The sequence below is a fragment of the Herpailurus yagouaroundi genome, unplaced genomic scaffold, assembly GCF_014898765.1.
Source record: "Herpailurus yagouaroundi ecotype Mexico unplaced genomic scaffold, PumYag 250, whole genome shotgun sequence".
In the NCBI taxonomy this organism is placed as follows: domain Eukaryota; kingdom Metazoa; phylum Chordata; class Mammalia; order Carnivora; family Felidae; genus Herpailurus; species Herpailurus yagouaroundi.
In genome coordinates, this window is record NW_024412467.1 from 20668725 (window position 1) to 20693041 (window position 24317).

Sequence of the window (24317 nt, forward strand, 5' to 3'; positions counted from 1 at the left end):
AATTAAATACTAAGCAGAACATGTTTCCTGGAGACAGGAATAATTGGATTTTCATGAAACGTAATGCAATGTTTGTTCATTCTATGTAAACATATACAGATTGCAAGTAAGGCTAGATTAATTCCCTCAAAGCACACTAGATTTCCACCAACATAATGAAGCTGTCTGTAGTAATAAAGTCTTAGAAGTCAACATTTGAAGACTCTTTCATTTATTTCCCCATACCTGAAGTGGCAGGATAAAAATGAGATGAAAATATAGGACTTTAATATGTAAATTAATCCAAGAGTAACTTTTCCAGAAAATATGCAAAAAGCTCAGAATGAAAGTAAGCTCTATATGCATCTACAGGAATGAGCAGTGACCTAGAAAGCCCTGGGGTGTTTATAGCACTTCCAATCATACCTAAAATACTACATTATACAGTCAGTGGAGCAAAACCTTCCCCAAATTCTTCCTGAAGGGACATTCATGCAAACAAAGCAGACAATGAGGGGGAGGACCTTAATTACCTTCGTGGGAAATCACTGCAAGTTTTTCAGAAAAGCAGAGAAATTATGAAAGAGGTGTCTACGATATATCTAGCAATAGCATGTGGCACAGATTAGAGGAAAAAGACCCAAGAGGCCAGCAGAAAATAAGGCTACTACAAAAGCCCTAGTGTTCATGCTTGCTTGCTTGCTTGCTTGCTTCCTTTCTAGGCTCCACACCGAACATGGAACTTGAACTCAGGACCCTGATATCAAGAATTATTGGATGCTCTACCAACTGAGCCAGCCGGATGCCTGCCACCCCCCACCCTTTTTTTTTTTTTTTTTTTTTTTTTTTTTTTAATAAAACCCAGTGTGCTTTCTCTTGCCTCTCAACCTCTGAATATGCAGCTGCTCTAGCCTAGAACAGAAGTCAGCATACTACAACCTGCAGGCCAAAGCTGGTCCCCACTCCCTCTGTTTTTGTGTGGCCTGCAAGATAAGAATGACTTTTATGTTTTTAAATGGTTGAGAAATATCAAAGGAAGAATTCTGTTTCATGATATATGGAAACTACATGAGATTTTCAGTGCCCATAAGTAAAATTCTACTGGAACACAGCCACACTTGTTTGTTTACCAATGTCTGTGGCTGTTCTCATGCTATAATGGCACAGTTGAATCACTGCAACAGAGACGGGACAGCCAGCCAAGCCTAAAATGTTTGGCATCTGGTGCATCACAAAACAAGTTTGCTGACTTCTGACCTCACATGCTTCCCCTTCTCTACCGCCTTTCACCCCGAACTCCCTGGTTCTTCACGGCCCACACTGGAAGGCCTTTTCGAAGCCGTCCCCTAAGTCACACTGGACGCTGCCTCCTTTTGTTCTCGTAGCACAATGCACAGGCATCATGCCCCACTGCAACTGTATGTTTACCTATCCATGTCCCCCACCTGACTGCAAGTTCCATAAGAGCAAGGACCATCTCTAGCTGTATATCTATCCCTAGTTGATATGCAGTAAATATTGAATGAATGAATGAATGAATGCATGATGAACAAATTAATGGAGACCTGAACCAAATGAGAACTTGCCTGTAGACAAATGAATTCTACTGAATTCAAAAGATAAAGAAACCCCAGATAATGTTTATTTTTTTGCAGTGTTATCTCCCTTGGCTTTTTTCGCCTTTCTCTATGATAATTTTCTTACATTATCTTAATTTCATGACTTTTAACAACACTGATGACTCCAAAATCTCTTATGAAGCTCACTTACACTTTCATATCTTTTATGTCCAAGTATCTCTGAGATATTCCTACCTAGATGTCTCACAGGCACTTTAGACTTAGAAGGTCCAAAGCTTGGGTGCAATCTCCATATCCTTCTTTGTCTTCAGCTTGTGAAGTGGCATTATGAGTCACTAAGGCTTAACTTGGCATCACCTTCAACATCTCCCTCTTGCTCACCCCCTTCCAATCCATATACCAGATATGGCTGCTTTACCCCAGAAATACCTTGAAATCCACCTTCTCTTCTTCTCTCAATTGTCACTGCTGAAATGCAGGCCATCCCATTTTCTCACATGGATTAACAGTTTCTATCTACTCTTCCTATCACCAATTTTCACTGTTCTGAAATTCTCCCACCAAAAAAAAAAAAAAAAAAAAAAAAAAAGAAAAACAAACAAACAAACAAAAAAAACCCCAACCTAAACCTGGTCACATTATTTCACCACTTCAAAAAAATCTCTAATGGGAAAAAAATGAGCAAGAGATTTAAGGGCTGTTCATAGAAAATAAAATAAAAATGTCTCTTTTTATATATGAAAAGATGCTTAGCCCTCACTGAAATACAAATTAAAATGACCTTGATCCACAGTTTTCATTTGTCAGATTAGCAAAATCCCAATGCTCGATCACACACATGTTGTTAGGGGTGTGAGGAAGTAAGAACTCTCACACATCACAGGTGGGAATAAAAACAGGCAGCTTGATGTGGTTATCTATCAAGTGTACTTGACAGGCATGAGGGCTATAAAAATTATAAATGCTGGGCGGGGGAGAGGGACAGGTGGTAAAATAGGTGAAGGGGATTAAGAGTACACTTGTCACAATGAGCACCAACTGACATATGGAATTGTTGAAATCACTATATTGTACACCTGAAACTAACAGAACATTGTATGTTAATTATACTGGAATTAAAATTAAATATACATATATACACAAAATTATAAATTTTTTTTATACTGAATATACTGTTTGACCTAGCAATTCCATTTCAGGGAACGAATCTCATAGAGATACTTGCTATGAAATGTGACATGTGTACAGAGTAATTCACTGAAAGACTGTTTTTAATAGAAAAAGATTGGAAACCATACAAAACGCCTACCAACTCAGCACTAGTTAAATACATTATGGCTCATACACGCAATGGAAAACCAGGCAGCTGTGAATATAAATGAGTATGCTTTCTAACATACAAAGATCTCTAAAGCACACTGTAAGTGAAAAAAGATGTAAAATAATACAGTACACTATTTGTTTTCAAGAAGGAAAAAAAAGAATATATATGTGAGTTGCATTTAAAAGCTACATGACTACAAAATGAAGAAAAATCAGAAGCAAAAGCAGTGGAAGGAAGAGTGTACACACACACACACACACACACACACACACACACACACACACACCTCCCCCCCAACACACACACCACATAAACCCCAAATGAATGTATTTCCTAGAAAATAAAACCTACATAGTAAATGGACAGGTCTCCTTCTTCTACTCTGCTATCCCTTTCCCCTTCCTCCAAATAAATCCCTACTGGCTGTAGTACTATAGTATTAAGCCCAAACTACGTAATTTTGCCAAAAAACCCATCACACTACAGGCCCCCTAGATTCATCTCCCAACACATACTGCTCCAATCATATACAAATTCTCTGCCCTCAAACATCCCAAATCTTTTAGTAGTCTGTATCTTTGAACATGCTGCCCCCTCTACCTAGAAGGCCCTACATTTTCTCTTGCTCTTGGGGCAAGGTCCTATCCATTCTTTAAGACCAAAGTGAAAGAACACCTCTTCAACAGTAACTCTTCTGGGACAACTTCCCTGAACCCTCTCTGAACCCACTTGCTACCTGGCATGACAACTTTGTTTCTGAGGCTCTGTGTGGGACTGTTTCCTTTATTAGACCATTAGCTCTTTGAGGTCAGGAACTCTGCCTTATTCATCTCTCACCAGGCATCTACCTTTCCGTCAAATGCTACCTGCCTTCCTTACCCTTTCCTCATCTGATGAATGGTTTGCCCTTCTGGGTAACAAACACCTCCAAGTAACAAATTGTACTTGTCTGAATAAGGTCCTTAAGGCAGAAAACAATATTAGTCACAAACTGTTCAGTGACCCTCAAATCATACCTGCATTTGATTCTCTACCATACATACCTAAAATCTTCCCATTAAACAATTCTAACTCCTCATATGTAAAAGAAGGGTAATCAGTGTTTCTTAACTCTTTAAAGCCACAGAACCCTTTGAGAATCTAATGAAAACTACAATTACTCTCCCCACCATACACCTTGCCCTAAAACATCCCTTCACGAACAGATGCAAAAGTTGGCCCGTACTTTCAGGGGATTCAGAGTTAATGAAAGCTGAAGGTTCCAACTTTTACTCCCCAAAGGATGGAAGGGTTAAAGTAAGAAGAGAAAGGATCTAACACTTTTTGATGCACCAAATACTCCACAAAGCACATTATATGCATTATTTCATTTATTTTTCAAGCCAAACCAAAAAAAGTGCCTATTATCAGTCTCATTTTATAGATGAGGTACTTGAATTCAGGGATGTTAAGTAATAAATGTGTTTGTGAATGAAAGTATACCTTTCTGGCCTAAATCCCCCAATATTTTCAACGTTTATTTATTTTTGGGACAGAGAGAGACAGAGCGTGAACAGGGGAGGGGCAGAGAGAGAGGAAGACACAGAATCGGAAACAGGCTCCAGGCTCTGAGCCATCAGCCCAGAGCCTGACGCGGGGCTCGAACTCACAGACCGCGAGATCGTGACCTGGCTGAAGTCGGACGCTCAACCGACTGCGCCACCCAGGCGCCCCTCCCCCAATATTTTCTACAGACACAAGTATACGCATCCTATGATGGTTGAGGAAACCAGTCAGCAGTAACTAGTAAGTACTAGAATAAGCAAGTCCTACAAGATACTGTCCTTTCTTGTCCACATCTTCTCCCCATGTCTACTATTCCATGCACCACCAAAATACTGACAAAGAATGCCCCAACAGGCAGTCCCATCAATGGCTAACAGAGAAATAACCAGCCATGGACAAGGGAAAGAAAACTGATTTATTAAGCAAGTCAATTTCAAAGTCCCATACCCAAAGAAAGGGAGCTATTCAAAGACTCTTTCAGGCCTCCTTGGGTAGAGACATATTCTCTGTGCCAATCAACCAGTGTAGACTACTGGTTGATACAGCTACTCTCCAGGAGGCAAATACACTTGGACTTAGACTAGATACAGAGAGAGCCTGTCAAGGAGAGTCATAATAATCTTCTAGATGAGATAATAAAAGCCAACTCACCACATGCATTTCATCCAGGAGTGAATCCACATTTGGTAGGGCTCAAAGCCTATCCAATTCAGAAGAGCTCTCTATAACTTACTTCTTTCATTTCAGAGGAGATCTGGCCCTGATTGCCTCCTCTCTCTTAAAAACCGCCTCAGTGATAAGAAAGAAGTAATGCTAGTTACTTATGGCTCAGGAAACTGATAGTATAGAGGGTAGGGGCCGTGGAATTCACTTATAATTCTCTGGAGGGCATATAGTGGCAAAGCATGCCCAACGTTCTGAGTATCACTTATGCCTAGAAGCGCTGCAACCAGGACTACCTGATCCCTTCAGCATGCCCAGAATGCAGCCCCCAGGAACACAAAGCCTGGCATAACTCTTAAGATTCACTCCAGTCTGGTGTGCTTCTCTCTCTCCTGCCACCGCTTCAGCTAGTGCTCTCATCATTTAGAGTCTAGACTGTTCACCTGGTCTCCTTTCCTTTGGACCTGCATTTCTTCAACTCACTCTCCTCAGTAATGCCACTTTCTAAAACACAAACCTGATCAAATCTTTCTCCTACTTCAAAATCTCCCAATCTCTTGCTACTACCAGAAGGATGAGATGTAAGCTCTTTTATATCCCCTCCAAGCCCTTCCAAACTGACTACGACCAAGGAGGTCTTCTGCCTCCTCTACTTGATTCCTATGCCTTTGGTCTGACCAGTACCCCATACTAACCAGTCTTTCCAGAACACATGGTGCTGCCTCCTACCCTACACATCTCTGCAAAAGCTACTCTCTTTGCCTAGAAAGATCTCTTCATTCTACTACTATCATGTAACCTGGTCAACTTTATTGCTCACTTCAAGCAACACAACCTTGGTGAAGCCTTGCCTAGTCTCTTGAGGAAGGGTGTATTCCTTCAACTGTTACTACAGCGTCATGGAAACGGTAGATGCCTCCGTCCCTACCACTGGATTTTAAGTCCCTCAAAGGCAGAAATGACATCTGTATATGCAGCACCTATCATGGTGGCTGCCACACAGATACGTAATAAATGCTTGTTAAAGGAATGGACAGAGGGAAGGGAGGCTGATTCTAATAAATGGAAGCATGAAATAATGGATTTCAAGAGCTTTTCCTTCCTAATGCCTTCAAAGCCCCAAACCCCTCAATTTCCAGGGCTCCACAGAGAGTCTAAAATGCCAAATGAATGTTCGAAATCATGTATGTTAACATCAGCTGCTTTCCTTCATATTCAAGGCATTCCTTAAGATAAAATTTTAAAAGACTATCTTACTATACTTTGTCATTACTTCCCTAAAACACGTTTTTACTAGTCTCCTAGTTCGGGGTCAAGCCCAGGCAAACAAGGGAAAAGCATTTTCCTATGTGTCCTTCCTGGAATAGGCTCCACAAAAGAGATCTTTTCTTATGTTTGAAAATACTGCCCTCTCGATCCCTTGCACAGTGATAGGTCTTCCTAACTCAGAGATGCTCTCTGCTAAAGAGAGTTTTAGGACTTTGTCAACTCATTAATTTCCACACTTAGTTGAATATCAAATCTTCTCTTGTGTGAAACATCCAATAGTACCCAGGTGCTCCAAGCCATGCACTTTGAGAAATGTTCTACTTGACCAAATCCTGAATTATGTCAATGAAAAAAAATTTTGAGAATCTGGTATAAATTTTACCTAGTGACATTACTTCATTTTATCTATGGACATAAGAGGACCATTTCATGAAGACACTGTTTCCAACCTAAAATACAGAAACAAACCTTAAAAAAAAAAAAAGAAGATAAAAGAAAAGTAACTTACCAGATTGTGTTTATCCCCACAGTACCATAAATAATTCCTAAACTTCTAAATTGCCTTTTTTCAAGGGAGAAAATAAAATTGAGCCATTGAGGAGCACATTGCTACCTGCCTGCAAAGCTGCAGTAATCCCATGAAGCAAGAGTTTCATAAATAGTTTAAATAAAATTCAATTATATGAGCACTCTGTTTTGTTTTTTTTTTTTAATTCTGAGAGTTTCTTTAAGGGGGTGTGGGGAAGAAACCTGATTAACCAACCATATACACCAAAGTCCTGCTGTTATGCAATTTTCCATGTGGTGCTATAAAACAAAACACAATCCCCTGTGGGTTTTATTAATATTAAAAATCTCTAGCTTGTTTAAGAGGCCAAATCATAAGATCTGAGAGCTAAAAAGAAATCTGGAGTTTATATCATCTATGCCCTGTATTTTACAGATAAAGAAAATGAGACACTCATGACCTACCCAAAATGTCTGCAGCAAGGAGTGGCCAGGACTGACTATAGGCAGATCTTCCCTCTGAGGCCCTGCACTTCCCACCACATGTTTCTGTGTTAGCAGCTGAGAATAAATAGACCAGGGGCCAGGCTGGGAAACTAGGTGGTTTCCCTCCACACTTTATTGTTCCAATAAGCCTGGATGGAGAAAGAACAGTTAACATCAGGATGAGGAAGAAGGGGTCCACCCACTCAATACCCATTGTTAATGTTATAATACGTATACTGAATGCCTACTATGTGCAAGCCATTGCTCTAGGAACTGGGAATACAATGGTGGTCAAAACCAAAATATTCCCTACTATCACAAAGCTTACATTCTTTTTTTTTTTTTTACTTGTATTAACTTTATTAGCATTTCCCTTTTGCCCAAAAATGAAATTACAAATGAACTTCACTTCTTCCTGAGACTGACTGAAGTTAGAAACCTAGAACTAAAACATTGAAAAGGTTATACTGAGGGGCACCTGGGTGGCTCAGTCGGTTAAATGTCTGACTCTTGATTTCAGCTCAGGTCATGATCTCATGATTCGTGAGATCGAGCCCCATGTTAGGGGATTCTCTCTCTGCCCCCTCTCTCTCTAGCCCTCCCCCACCCATGCTCTCTCTCAAAAATAAATAAACATTAAAAAAGGTTATACTGAGAATGCGTACATGTACATGGGTGCACACGTGCACACGCACACACACACACACGATCGTCCATGTCAGTAGCATTTCATAAAACTCCCATGGGGAGAACTTTCCAGATAAATCCCATCCTGAATCACTGCCTGGTTTAGGGAACAACCACAACACACACTAAAATACTAGGAAGCAATTTCAATGGCTTCTCAGGGGCAGTGGGGTGGGTAGAAAAAGTCAAGCTTTTCAACCATCCTTCTTACTAAGATAGTAAAGGAAGTGATAAGGAAAACTTGAAAGAAGTAAGTCAATCCTATGAAATGATATTAGAAGAGAGAATCTTAAGTACCTATGAGCCCTGCATAAACTGAGAAAAAATACACAGGGCAACCACAATGTACATTTTATAACCAGCTACTGCAGACGGACAAAGCAGTACACGATCTCAGTGGTGTAAAACCACAAGCACATATCTATGGGGCTGGGGCTTGACTGGGGCTCAGGGAGTCCAGACTGGGCTGGGCTTCAGCTCCAGGTTGGTTTTGGATCCATTCTGCATGCTTCCTGCTGTTCTAGAACGTGCAGGCTATACCTGTCCATCTCATTAAAAGGAAGGAAGAAGCAAAAAAGGCAAAACTAACTGTCAAGTACATTTCAAGTTTCTAATATCACATCTGCTAATATCCTATTAGCCAAAACAGTCACATGGCCAAGCCAAAAAATCAGCAGGGCAGAAAAATCCACTCCTCACACTGTGGCAAGTGCTTCAAGGTCATGGGACAAAGTGCATGGATACGGGGAGGGCATACAAACTGGGAACAACAATGGGGTCTAATGAAAGAAACAGCATTTTGCAACAATCCAAACTTGCCAAAATTCACTACTTTCTAATCCAAACCCCTTATCTGGAAACTCATAAGCTACTCCATCAACTTTAAAAGATAATGGTTGGATTGTGTTACTGAGGTTACTGTTTCAGGAATGGGGGAGACAACAGGAAAAAATGCAAATAGTTGAAAAGGGAAAATTAAGTCCATATCGATGGAAGAAGGACTAGGGAAATTAAATGACAATTGCTTTATATTTGCCAAATGTATAAGTCCTAACACACTAAAAATACAATACTGGGCAGATTCTCTGCTATCCAGAAGTTTCCTACATATAGAAAGTATGCCACAGACAGTATGAAATACATACTACCACAGCTGCAAAAACATCAGAAAATAGGGCACTTGGGTGCCTCAGTTGGTTAAGTATCTGATTCTTGATCTTGGTTCAGGTCATGATGTCATGGTTTGTGAGATCAAGACCTGCTTCAGGTGCTGTGCTAACAATGTGGAGCCTGCTTGGAATTCTCTTTCTCCCTCTCTCTCTACCCCTCCCCTACTTACTCTCTCCATCTCAAAGTGAATAAATAAACATTAAAAAAAAATCAGAAAGGTACTCATACCACAACTTGAAATCAACCTACAAAAATGTTATTTTCATTGGAATAATGGAAATATGAAGGAGTGACACGGAGCCTAAGTAGAGCTAGACAGAACTAAAAAATATACCAGGAAACAAATCAAATTCTGTACAACTACTGTAACTGGAATCCCCAAGCAAGCTCCAAGCTACATTTCCTAGTCAAACAAGTGCATCCTACAGCATACCTTCCCAGCTAGAGAAACTGTCATAGGGGGTGGGACCAAATCTGACAGAACATTAGGAAAGAGAAGGTAGATGTTTGAAAATCATTAAATATTTAGAATCCCCATGCTGAAAATATGAATGATATGGCAATAACATCAGACACTTAAACCACCAGAATCAAGCATGACAAGCAGAAGGGTTATCTTTATGGAACTTGTCAACTTACACCCACTCACATTCCCTGATAAAGTGACTTTTTTTGGAGAATGGCATTATATAAAGAAATCTAAAGTTACTCAAGTAAGAAATACATATATCCCATTTATGAAAGAGCAACTGGGGGAAAAAAAGCCACCTAGACAATACTATTATAATACATAAAAATGACAAATAATTAGCATTCAAAATAAAGAATTCCTACCAATCACTAAAAACAAACAAACAAACAAACAAACAAAGACAGATAAATGAGCCCCATCTGGAAAGGAACAAAAGAAAAACTATAGATTTCAAATAAACATATAAAAAATGTGTTTGACCTTAATATAATCAGGTGAGTAGAAATGAAATGATAGTAAGATACTATTTTAAACCCACCAGATCAGCAAAATAATTTGAACAAGGTCAAGTGTAGAAGAGGATACAGAGCAACAAGAACTTTCATACAAATGCACAAGGCAGTGTAAATTGGACCAACCACTCTGGGAAACAAACTTGTGATGGCCAATAAAGCTAAAGAAGTCCATAAAAACTAACTTTGGGAAATCTACTGCTAAATAAAATATACCTTAGAGAAACGCTCACACCTATACACATAGGATGTACAAGAATGTTCAGCAATAGCATTTGTAATAGGAAAAGAAAAAAGAAAAAACTAGAAATAGTCAAATGTCCAATAGATGAATAAACTATGGCATATTCTTCCAATAGAATTTAAGTAGTGAAAAATGACTGAACTAAAACTCTACATATGACAGCACAGATGAACTTTACAATGCTACATGGAAAAGTAAAGTCATAAAAGGATGGCATAATTCCACTTGCAAAAATATAAAATCCCATGAATGTTAACTGTTTTCTAATACACATAGTAACTCTACAATGAAAATCAAGGTAACAACACAAAATTCAAAATAGTGATTCTCATAGGATGGAGGCAAAGTGGGACGATACCAACAAAAAGGATATATACAGTTGGGGCAGGGAGGTTCGGCTGTATAATGTCCTTTGTCTCTTAAGCTAGGTGGTGGATAGTGGACTGATAGATAAAATAAAGCATTGGAATACAGAGAGATACAGACAGATGAGCAGACAAAGTATAAGAATAAAGTATCTCAAGGAAAACAATTTTAAGAAAAAATAACCCTTAAAAAGTTAGAGAGACTTCAGTAGGTTTACAGTAAAAAGTAAAGAATGAATGGAAGAAGAACTAAGTTGGAAGACTCACACTTACCAATTCTAAAACTTACTGCAAAGCTACACTACTCAAAACATGTGGTACTTGTGTGAGGACAGAAACATAGAACACTGGAATAGAACTAAGAGTTCAGAAATAAACCCATACATCTATGGTCAACTGATTTTTGACAGAGGTGCCAAGAGCTTTCAAAAGGAATAGTTTCTTCAACAAATGGTACTGGAACAACTGGATGCCTGCATGCAAAAGAATAAATTTGGACCTCTACCTCATATCATGTACAAAAATTAACACAAAATGGATCAATGACCTAAATAGAAGAGTCCAAACCACAAAACTCTTAGATAAAAACACAGGGGTAAATCTAGTTGACCTTAAGTTTGACCATAGATTCTTAGATATGGCAGGTGCAAGAGAAGAAGAACAGACAAATTAGACTTCATTAAAATCTAAAAATTTTGTGCTTCAAAGGACATACATTATCAAGATATAAAAAGAAAACCTACAGATTTGGAGAAAATATTTACAAATCATACATCTGATAAAAGTCTAATATCCAGAATATATAAAGACCTCTTACAACTCAGCAACAAAAAAACAATCCAATTTTTAAAATGAGCAAAGGAACACGTGGGTGGCTCAGTGAGTTAAGCATCCAACTTCAGCTCAGGTCATGATCTCACAGTTCTTGAGTTCGAGCTCCACATAGGGCTTCTGTGCTGACAGCTCAGAGCCTGGAGCCTGTTTGGGATTCTGTGTCTCCCTCTCTGTCTGCCCCTCCCCTGCTCGTTCTGTCTCTCTCTGTTTCTCAAAAATAAATAAGCATTAAAAAAACTCTTTAAAATGAGCAAAGAAATTGAATAGACATGTTTTTAAAGAAGATATACAAACAGTATATGAAAATATATTTAACATTATAAGCCATTAGGGAAATAAAAATCAAAACCACAGAGAGGGACTACTTCATACCTACTATGATGGCTGTAAAACAAAACAAAACAAAACAAAACAAAACAAAACAAAACAAAACCAGGCAAACAGAAAATAATAAGCAATGGCAAGGAAGTGGAGAAATAGAAGTCTCATATATTGCTGGTGGGAAGGTAAAATGGTTTAGCCCTTGTGGGAGATAATTTGGTACTTCCTCAAAAGTAAACACAGAATTACTATATGATGCAGCAATTCCACTCCTAAGTTATGCACCCAAATAAACTGAAAACAATGACTCAAATACATGTACATGCATGCTCACAGCAACATCATACACAATAGCCAAAATATGGAAATAGCCCAAATGTCTGTATAAAGATTGTTTACTGTCAACAATACATAAATGGCCAAAAAGACTCCCCCACGATGTCTATACAACCATTAACAATGATGATATAGGTAAATATTTGGTAACATGAAAAGACACTCATGTCAAATTTGTTGTGAAAAAGCATAATACAAAAAAATAATCAAAGGATGATTATATTTTTCTAAAATATATACAAGTTTTTCATACGGATATGGCTAATTATATATATATGCATGTTTTAAAAGTTTTACCTAGGTAACAATGGAATTGCTTTTATTTTCTTTTTTATACTTTATTTTTAAAATTTTTCCAATGATTACAGATTTTTTTATGTCAGAAAAAAAAAATCTCACCATCTTACCCATTTTGAAAAGAGAAAAAGGACAAAGGCTAAGTAAATATTTGAAAAGACATCTCTACTCTGACAGCTTGAAAATGTGTCACTAGGAGGAACTACAAGGCCACACATACACATGGGGCTGACACATATTTGTTTGCTTTTCTGAAAGGGCACTAACAGGGCCAAGACTGACTTAAGGGAAGGGAGGAAAGTTAGACAGCTAAAGGAAAGGAAGGAAGAAGAGAAAGATTGGGGAGTGACACGGGAAGGAAAGAAAGAAATCAGAGTCTGCAGATCTTAGTCTCAACTCAGTGTTTTACCTAAAAATGCACTATGTTTAATTTTAATTAATAAAGTCAATAGATTAGGGGTGCCTGGGTAGCTCAGTCAGTTGAGCGTCCGACTTCAGCTCAGATCATGATCTCATGGTTCGTGGGTTCGAGCCCCACATCGGGCTCTGGGCTGACAGCTCGGAGCCTGGAACCTGCTTCGGATTTTGTGTCTCCCTCTCTCTCTGCCCCTCCCCTGTTCACACTCTCTCTCTCTCAAAAATAAACAAACATTAAAAATTTTTTTCAAAATAATAAAGTCGATAGATTAAATACACAGGTAGACCCAATATATCCACAGTTTTCTGGCACCACGTAGATATGTCCATGCAATTATCCTTTTACCTGGGGTGCCTTCACAATCCAACCTACAGTTTGGTCTCCCTATGGGGGTATGAGCCCTCTATTACTCACTCTGATTGCAATTTAAATCCCTGGACAAGGATACATACACAAAGTCACTAAAAGAGCACTATGAAAAGTAAATAGACAAATTTTGATTGAAAGTCAAAACCTGGAGAAACGACCTCCATAGGAGGAATTTCATGTTTGTTTGCTTCTCCCATGTTTTTGCCCTGAAGGCGGGCCCCAGCTGCAGAGCTGCACAGCATCAATGGCAGCTAAGACTCCAAGAGAAATCTCTCCTTCTATATTCAGGGAAATGGCTCTGTGAGTTGGAGTGGAGAAGAGCCCAGAGGAGATGCCCTAATTCTACCTGCATAAGCATCAGCCTAACCCATGACTACACATGCACACCACAGACTCAAGCTAGCATAGCAAAAGCTGAGAAAACTGAACTGAGATGTGAACCATTCACACGAGTTTCTGACTAACCCCTCAAGTACATATGTGCGGGAAGGACAGAGATCAGCATCACTAAGACTTATACTGAGATCTGAATGACTGCCCATGGGAAAGAAGTCAGAACCAAGAACTAAACTTCACCAAGTGACCATCTACTAAAATATCAACAGTTAACACAAATTTAAAATAGGACAGAGTGCACACAACTTACCGTTCACAACTTGCAACACACAAAGTTATTTGACAAAGAACCAAGAAAATATGATGAATTCTAAACAGAATTCATTCTTGATGCGACGCAGATGTTGGAACTATCAGACAGATATTTTAAAGCAATTACTGTAACTATGTTCCATGAGGTAAAGAAAAACACAATTGATAGGAATGAAAATATAGGAATTCTCAGAAGAGAAATAGGAACCAATAAATAAATTCAAAAAACACATACAAAATTTAAAACTAAAAAAAAATCTGAAATAAAAAAACATATTTGATGATCAAGGCAGTTCTGTGAAGGTGATGCAGGAACATGAACATGGAACATGGAAATTAGTATGAAAAACAGCAAAAGATAGACAAAAGTGAGCAGAGTATTGGGATCTTCTGAGATAAAATCGAAACATCTAACATGGGTACAATTTGAGCTCTAGAAGGGGAGGAGGAAGAGACTGAGATAGAAAAAATCATCTGAAGAAATAATGACCAGAAAATTCTCAAAATATGTGAAAAACATAAATTCATGGACTCAAGCTTAGTGAATCTGAAAACAGAGTCCAAGAAAACCACACCTCGATGCATCAAAATCACACTGATGAAAACCAAAGGTAAAGAAAACAATCTTGAAAGTAGCTAAAGAAAGACAACATATTACTTTTGGGTGAATAATGACTGAAATGATTGTGTGGTTCTCTACAGAAACTATAGAGGCAGAAGACAATGGAACAACATCTTTAAATTGTTAAGAAAAAAGATGAATTCAGAATTCTATTCTCAGTAAAAATATTCTTGATGATAAGGGGTAAATAAAGACATTCTCAGATAAAGGAGCACTAAGAAATTCATCACCAACAGACATGGTAAGGGAAGTTTTCCATACCAAAGGGAAAAAATACCAGAGGGAAACAAGCATCTTCGGGAATAAAAGAAGAGCAAGAGAATTGTAAGAGCTAGGTAAATAGAAAACGATGGTCTCTTAAGTTCTTTAAAATGCATATAACTTTTTAAAGCAAAAAAGTTTAACACTGAGTGGTGAGGTTTTCAATGTATGTAGACACAACACATGTAACTATAACAACATAAAAGTAACTGAGAACAGGGGTAAGGCCAGAATGCTTATTTTAATATAAATAAAACAGACTTCAAGAAAAAGAGAAGTACCAGAGATAAAGATGATATTTCATAATGATAAAAGGGGCAACTCATGAAGAAGACATAAGAGTTATAAAAGCATATATATCTAATAATATAGCTTTAAAAAAACATGAAGAAAAATTAATAGGATAAAAGAGCAGATAGAGAAGCCCATAATCATAGTAGAAAATTTTAATAATCTTTTCTGGGAAACTGATAGGATACTAAGACCAAAAAAAAAAAAAATCAGTAAACATAAAAGAGCTGAACACTATTCAATTACATTGATCTATTTAACATTTACAGAACATTCCGCGCCTAGGTTTTTTCTCAAGGGAAATGGAAACATACAGGCACACAAAGGATTTTATACAACTATCTACAGCAGCTTTATTTCTAATAGCCAAAACTGGGAACAAACTAAATGTCCATCAAAAAGTGCATGGATAATCTAATTGGGTATGTCTATACAATGAAACAATACTTAAAACAATAAGGAATGAATGACATATACAACACTGATCAATATACACAACACGGATTAATTTCAAAATCATTATGCTGAGGGAGAGAAGCAAAACATAAATATACTGTATGATTCCACTTATATAAACCTCTAGAAAATCCAAACTCATCCATAATGACAGAGGTAGATCGGTGGTTGCCTAGTGACAGGGTGGCAGGAGGGATAGAGTACCAAAAGGGCACAAGGCAACTTTGGCTGGTGATGAAAATGTTTATTATCTTGACAGTGGTGATAGTTTCATGGGTATACACATATGTCAAAAATAGATCAAACTGTACAGTTTCAATATTCATAGTTCATCATCTTTCAATTATACACCAATAAAACTGGGGAAAATATTCAACCTAAAAGTAGGATTTTCAAAGCATGGTCTGAATGTGGGTCATTCATAAGAATTATCTAGGCTATTTATTTAAAATGCACATCTCAGGGGTGACTGGGTGGCTCAGTCGGTTGAAAGTCCGACTTCAGCTCAGGTCATCATCTCATGGTTCATGAGTTTGAGCCCCGCGTCAGGCTCTGTGCTGATAGCTCAGAGCCTGGATCCTGCTTCAGATTCTGTGTCTCCTTCTCTCCCTGCCCTCCCTTGCTTGTGCTGTCTGTCTCTCTCTCTCTCTCTCTCTCTCTCTCTCTCTCTCTCTCTCTCTCTCATAAATAAACATTAAAAAAAATTTTTACATGCACATCTCAGTCCTCATCCCAGACCTACATACCCTGATATGAACATTTTACATAGGCTCTCCAGGTGATTACCAGGCTCTCCAGGCAGTTACCAGGCACACACTTAACCACTGGTTAAACCCAGGACCAATTCAAATACCACCTCCTCTCTGATGCTTCCACTAATCTAACTGATGAACATAGTCCCCTCTTCACACCTCCCAAAGCTCCATGTCATGAGTGGCACTTATGTTACCATGCTCTAATTATATAATCTCATCTTCCCTACTACATGGTAAATTTTACAGGGAGAGGTCACATCTTATGGTGTCCGTGTCCTCCTCTTTGGCTAGCACAGTGCCTTACACACAAAAGATGCTAAGTAGATTAATGGTAGGTCTGCCTGTATATAATACTATGCCCAGTACAGGCACATATCTTGGTTGTTGCCTCTAGAAGTTCCCCAGCTGAGATTAATAACACTGAATGTCACAAGTGTATGTAGAGGCTGCAGAGACTGGCTACTAAAGACAGTAACAGACTGGAAATAGGTATTTATTCACATAGGAAAAGAAGCACTGGGTATCCTACCTGGCCATCCAAGCAAAGTTCATAAAGTACACAACTCCTTGCAAACAGAAACCTAACTTATTCTGGGACATACATTTCAAATACCCATACTTCTAGCATTCCATCCTGAATGTAATCAGGACAAGGTCTTGGCACAATCTTCTTCAATCTCTTCTTCCTCCCCATTCTGCCCACGATACCTCTGTTACAAATACTTATCACATGGTATTGTAATCATTTGTATGTCTGTGTATGCTATGCTATTCCCAAAGGCAAGAAAAATGCTTCACTTTTCTACAGCCTTAAACGGAATTCAAGAGAAATTGACAAATGAACAAGAACAAAGAATGATGTTAACAATGGAAACCGGGTGCCTGGGTGGCTCAGTCGGTTAAGCATCCGACTCTTGTTATCAGTTCAGATGATCTCACTGTTCATGAGTTCCAGCCCTACATTGGGCTCTGAGCTGACAGTGCAGAGCCTGCTTGGGATTCTCTCTCTCCCTCTCTCTCTCACCCTCTCCCGTTCATGCGCACCCTCTCTCTCACTGTCAAAAATAAACTTAAAAAAAAAAAAAAAAAACTGGAAACTGTTCATGTATATATTTACAAGGTTTTCCCAAAAGATCACACTTTTAAATTTTAACAAAGAGGTAAAGAAAGAGATTTCATCTTTTAAATGTTATATTCCACCATAGAGCTTTTTCCATTACAATCTTCTAAATTTCAAGGGGCTCAAATAAATGGTAAATTCCTTTCTGGTACAATCACAGCCTACAGTCACCCTGGTGATGATTTTAGATGTTTGTGCTCCATATATTACTTGAAAAGACATTAGCAACCTGAGTCAGCCCAATGGGAAGTGAGGGTGTGGTATTCGGGGACATGACTCAGTACTGTCCTCAAAACATCTCCTCAAGGAAAAACCAATAAAATCATAATAACAACTGTCATCACCCACATCATGATTAGTAAATCTAAGAAATCTGAAAGCAATGGCAAAAACATTATAAATTAAAGAAGAAATAAAGTAAAATTCTATAAGCTATGTGGAAGAGCCTTATCTTACTCCAGGGGGAAAAAATCCACATATATGCCATAGTCAACTTAAATGTGTAATAGCGTTTTCACAAACTGTTCATATTAACAATCTAATTCCCTGCTTTTAATTAAATGCAGTCTATCATAGGAGACAACATACATAATGGCCTAGCCATTCTTTAGGGGTAACAAATAACTACCAGCCAAAGAGAGCTCTGTTTGCTGTTGTTTGTTTCATTTGGTTTCTGTTCTTCATTCTAGGTGAGACAGAATAATTTATTTGCAATGGATTTCTAGCCACTTCATAATCATGCAATTTACTATCTGGATAGTGTGGCATGGTACCTTCCTCAGGCTCTGTCAATGGGATCATATCAGCATCTACATGAGAGCCTTGTTATCAAGGCTAAATGAAAGAAAGGCTCAGAAGCATTGGTGAGATGAGGTGAGATCCTGGCCCACAGGAAGGGCTTAAGTGTGGCTGCTAATTTCACCATCTAGTTCCGGCTTCTTTGGTGTCCAGTTACTTTAGCACTTACCTGTGCCGCTATGAGACCCTTAAAGAAGGAGATCTACAGCCACATGTTAGTGTTTCTTGGAAGTTCTATTTTAAAAGGCAGGGGAGTGGAAGGGAGGGAAGGAAATGTAGGAGAGAAGATGGAAGGAACGGCAAAATGGAACTAGAGGGCTGGAGCATGCACGTCAGCCTTTCTCTAGACCACGGAGCTCAGCAGACAGAAAATTAGCTGTTCTTACAAATAAAGCCTGCGGTTGATGATTGCCAGGCACACAGTTTAAAGATTTTAACTACGGATGTCAAAACACATCCCAGTCTGAGAACACAGAGCAGAACTTTGTCACAATAACTTAAAGTTCAAATAGCACAGCCTACACAGAATTTCTTTTACAAAATCATCTCTTCTTTCTTTTCAGTAGTCTCCCTCGCAAGATATTTCATTTAAAATTTATCTGCACAATTTTCCACCAACTAAAACCACATCTTACCACAACTGTGAACCTCTCAAATATATTTGCATCTCATATGTTCTGGGTTGTTGTTTTTTTTTTCTTTTCTTTTCTTTCACTTTGCCACTTCCCTCAAGAACACTTGACATGGCTGATCTAATTGTGGAATAGCAGTCCCATTAATGTGCAATAATGACTTGGAAACCTGTTTCAGATAACTGTATTTGGCCAATTACTGTGTGAATAAACCTCATAAAAACCCATCAAGGACACTGGAAAAGATACAAGGAAGCACTATTCCCAGCAACAACTGACATGTTAAGCTGACCATCCCCTGACTGGCTTTCTCAGTCCTGGCCCTTGATAACACATGTTTCTGGGATGAAGCCTGGGATTCCTTCAAATCTTCTAAGAAAAAAAACAAAAACATCCCAGAAGTATTTGAAGTTAGCTCCTACTCAAGAAGAGATTAAATCTTACATATTTGCTTCTAATTTTTTGTGTTTTCTACTAAGATGGATATATACGTATCAGGCTGATTTTCCGGTGTCTCTTACTATTGGTTAATTGTCTTTTTCCCTCTAAAATCACTCAGACTAGAATCATGGATACTGAAGTGACTAAGATCAAAGAGGTAATCTAATTCCAATTAATGAGAAATCATTTCTGTGATGTACAGGACAGCCTCTGTTCAAATATTTCCTTTTAAAGGGGGCTCTGTTGATAAATGGCTCTAACCATTTGAAAAACAATTTAAAAACAAAATCAGCAATTAATTTTAGTCAGCATGCCAGACCCAGTGCTAATAAGCACGTTACATACATCACCTTGATGAATGCTCATAATGAAACTTTGAGCAAGGTATCATTGTGCCCATTTTAATTATGAGAAAACTAAGACTCACAGGGGTTTAAGCAACTTGCCTGAAGACACACAGCTGTCAACTGACAGAAAACCTAAGACAGACAGACACCTAGGCCCAAACCTCACAACTTTTATACATAGCCCTTAACATGCGACCTCTCTGTCCTTCTCTAGGTCAGCTCTTCAAATTATTGAAAACTATCCAAGAAGCATTTGGCACTGTTCTGGGCTTTCCCCCAAGCCTTCCTTGGCAGAAAGGAGAGGAATCTGTGAGCTGAGTCCAGGCCCCTGCAGACAAAGGTTACCTGGGAGTAAGAAGGGAAGGCTAGGCCTCCAGTCTCCCAAGCCGGATTACCACAAATCTTGCACTTGACTGCCACCTCATCTCTTCTGTCTCACACCATCCTTATTCTCTAACCCCATGACCTTACCCGTGGTCTCTCCACATTTCTTAGCCACCAAGAGGGCCTGCTCTTCTCCATTCTGCTGCCCGAGGCCCTGTGACCAAACCTGAACCAGAGCCACTGCCCTCCAAGGCCACAGAGTAAATGCCCTACTACGGGAAGGGGAGAGGGGCAGAGTGCAATCTTCATCAGTTCCCCTCCACTTAACTGCTTACACAGAGTTCCTGCTCAAATGCCCAATCCCACCGACTTCTCATGGAGGATTTATACTCTGAAAAAATATTTTTTAATTACGTTCATATAGTGATTTAAAAAAAACAGCTCTGAAATTAAGTTTAGAAATAATCATTTTTATTAAGCAATGGTCCTGCAGAGAAGAGCTGTATCCACAGATATAACTTACTTATAAATGAAATAAGAACAAAAAAGTATTATATAGTGGCCTTGTTCTTAAACAGTTTGGAAGGCAAACTGGACTCATGTGGTATGCATCAAATGCTTAGAGGCAACTGCAAAGCAACATACCAACAAATACGAAATTATGAAGTACAAATCCAATACTTAAGTGCTAACAAGGAAGATCTCCAGAAACAAAAAGTCTGTGCAAAATGTGAGAAATGAAGTTCTTCCAGAGTTAAGTATGGAGTGTTAAGGGACAAGTACGGGGGCAACAGGAGGAGACAGAGATTGTGAGGCTACCCCTACAGGGGCATATAAATGCATATGAAAATAAATATGCAAATGAAGTGAAAGGAGAGAGAGTCTTTTTCAAGAGAGCCTAAAAAAAATGTTGGATTCTTTTCTACCTGAATTTACTAGTTGCTGTTCCATCACCCCACAGCCAAGAACTTCTAGCCATTCTCCGTGGAAGTTGATCTCCATCTCGAAGGAAGGATGAGTAAAAGGGAAGTAGCAGTCTACCCACCTAATGTCCAGTCCTGCAAAGATGCCAAATAAAAACAGATAGTGTTAAAAGGCAGTCTATCCTTCCTTATGATCAAGCCTGCCCTTCAGCTAATGACAACAATTACTACATTCTGAGTAAAATAAATAGGAAACAAACTCATTTGCAGCATGTTAGGGGGAGGCAATAAATCTTAAAACTTGTGAAAAACTGGGCATGTCTTTTCCAATATGAAAAACACTTTGTGCAGTTCCAGGACCCTCTAAAACCAAATCAATCACTTGTCAAATCCCTGCAAACACCTGGCAGAGGGAAAAAAATTAGGTCAAGATCAGGGGAAAGCAGGTAATTCGTCTAGTTCTATAAGTGAAAATGATATCTTTTCAGAGGTAAAGAAAAAAACGTTTTACTATATATCCTGAAAACTTACTTATCAACAGTATGACCAATTTTGGATAAACTAATCAACTTTTATTTCCATAAGTATATATATTAATTTTTTAAATTAAGTTTATAAGAACTAATAAAAAGTTAAATAAGATCTCTCAGCTAAATTTAAGCAAAACATCTAGAAAGTCAAAACATTTATTCCTACAGAGGAGTACAAATATTCATACATCTAAACAAACAAGTACAGGCTAAATGCCAGAATAAATTTTTCAATAAGCAATCATGAACATGGCACTCATAAACAATGACATTATTAATTAACAAAAGAAAAGACTAAAGAATTAAACCCTGCAAAGAGCAGAAGTCACTACACCAGAAAAACCAGATGAGAAGGTCATCTGGTAGCTAAATGGCCACCATGAGGAAAACAGAAAAGTGGGCATCATGCAAATCATCTATGGGCTCCTGCCTAGGCTCCCTTCCCTTCGTGTAATGATCTTTCTCTTCTCTAAGCAACGTTTCTGATTCCATTTCTCCACAGTAACATGACCTCCTATGAACTGAAAACACTGTCTTTTCTCACTCAAGACTATCTGTATTTTAAACCTTGTGGAAATCAGAATGTGAAATGAATAAAAGCAATAACAAAAACCGCTTCCATTTATTGAGGACTTACTATGCCTCTGTCATCCCGCTTCACATGTAGGGAAAACAAACTATCGGAAAGGTCAAGTGTCTGCCCAAAGGCACACAGCTAGCAGATGACTAGGCCAAATCTAGGCCTTCCCAACTCCAAACTCCCGCTCTTGACAATTAAAATATAATTCCCTGCCCATCAATAAAAGATATTTCAAGAATCAAAAAGCAGATGGGGACAGAATTATGAAACATGGGGACCTTCCCTATGCCCCAGACAACAAAGGGCAAAGTAGGCTTTTCTTTTATGTTTTGTTTTAGTTGCCTTTATTTTCCTATCTACCTGATGTCTACAGCAAGTGACAAATGATTTCTGTTACACCAGTAACACAATATTCCTCGCTCTTGCTATACACATAGTATAATAGACAAATGTTACACTGCACATATATATAGTGCACAATTTAACATATGTTGACAATGTCTACATCTATGAAACTGTCACCACGATCAATATAATGAACATGTGCATCACCGCCAAAAGTTTCCTAGTGCCCTTTTGTAATCCTACCCCTCTGCCTGTTGCCCCTTACCTCTTGTCTTCACCCCACATGTCCCCAGGCAACTGAAGATCTCCTTTCTGTCCCTACAAAATAGTTTGCCTTTCCTAGAATTTTATAACAATGGAATCATATATCATGTACTTTTTTTTTTCATATGGCTTCTTGCACTCAGAAGAATGATTTTAAGATTCACCCATGTTGCACCTATCAACAGTTCCTTCCTTCTTATCACTGAGCAGATTTCACCAACAGTTTTTCTAACCAGGAAAAAAAGCTGATCCTGTTGCAGGCCACTGGAGAAGTGTCCTCAGGTCCCCTGCGTAGTTCAGACTTCTCTGGATGGAAGCTCCTACATGCAGAGCAGGTGTTTATTCGCCACTACGTTCTCAGAAGAAGGTATCGGTATACCTGTGTGTTTGTCCAGCTTTGGGACCAACAATCCCCTACCACACTTTTACTGAAAAGCTGCAGACGCAGTCCCACTGGCAAACAGAGACGTGTGAAGCACTGGGATATATAACCGAGTGCAGACAGACGAGCAGAGAAACAATTTTTATCATTCTTTTTTTGTAACTCCTGACAGATAAGCACAAATCACCTAGTGAAAACAACTTAGAAAAACAAATTTTGTTTACATGGCTTGAATTGAATTTTACCAAAAGCAAGATGAGAACTCAGGGTTAACATGATTCAACCATTACACAGTTTAAACATCACCTGAAGCAAAGTTAGGTGAGGTCTACACAAATTAATTTTTCTTGTGTGTCCTTACTTTATTCCTTTGGACAAGCTAAATGCATAGAATTTAGTTTATATAGCTTTATAGCTCACACCTATAAAACCTTACATTCCCCACCCCCCGGTCAGAGAGAAAGAATATATAAGACATAACTGAGCCCTGAAAACAATCACAAATGTTGATTCAAGTAATTCTACTATCAGTTTTTATGAAGCCCAGACTAAATCCCTACTGCATAATGTCTATGGGAAGCTCAGCCTGCATAGACAGGACTCTACACACACCCTCTGAGCTGTTGGTATGAGTGGTGTCAACAGAGCACAAAGACTGAACTGAAAAGTGATGTAAGGATCTCACCCCTTGTCTAGGAACCTGCTGTTACTGAAGGGCTTTGGCCACTTCTAGAAGTAAAAAAAATTACAACCGTGGATTGAAATTTTTTTTAGTGTTGAATAAATTCTTAAGATAAAATGTCCACATGTTGGTTGTATCAACCCTTGCTCTTTTTTTGTTGATGACTTCAGTCACCCTGGCTCTGGGTTTCTTCTTGCTCAGTCATCCTACAGGTGTCCGTCAGGAGCAACCACAGTAATCACTCTACTCTGAAAACCACACCCGGCAAAGCAGAAAAGGCAGGGAAGCTGGCCAAAGTTCTTCAGAATACATGAAGATGATTAATATTAATCATTTGTGGAGCAGAATCCATTGATAACAGTATCATAGAAACTAAGACAGAAAACATAGATTGGCAAAAGTTATGTCCAATGGACCTAGAGCATTTTTAATCCTTTTCAACTCCTCAGATCCTGTTAAAAGTTTCCTTTCTGAGGGGTGCCTGGGTGGCGCAGTCGGTTAAGCGTCCAACTTCAGCCAGGTCACGATCTCGCGGTCC

General features: G+C 38.6%; 1 protein-coding gene across 22 annotated transcripts in view; it reads right to left on the bottom strand.

Moving 5' to 3' along the window:
- The window catches only part of FARS2 (phenylalanyl-tRNA synthetase 2, mitochondrial), a 621462-nt gene that overhangs the window by 395565 nt on the left and 201580 nt on the right, over nt 1–24317 (bottom strand). For 20 of the 22 annotated variants that reach the window (XR_005786117.1, XR_005786118.1, XM_040460421.1 and 17 more), the window contains one exon: nt 21000–21131. The exons of the other annotated variants lie outside the window; for them this stretch is intronic. Coding sequence is in view for 18 of the 20 variants with exons in the window: in XM_040460421.1 (XP_040316355.1) it covers nt 21000–21131 (132 nt within the window). In the remaining 2 variants the exon portion in view is untranslated. The remainder of the gene's footprint in view (nt 1–20999; nt 21132–24317) is intronic. 22 annotated transcript variants of the gene reach the window in all.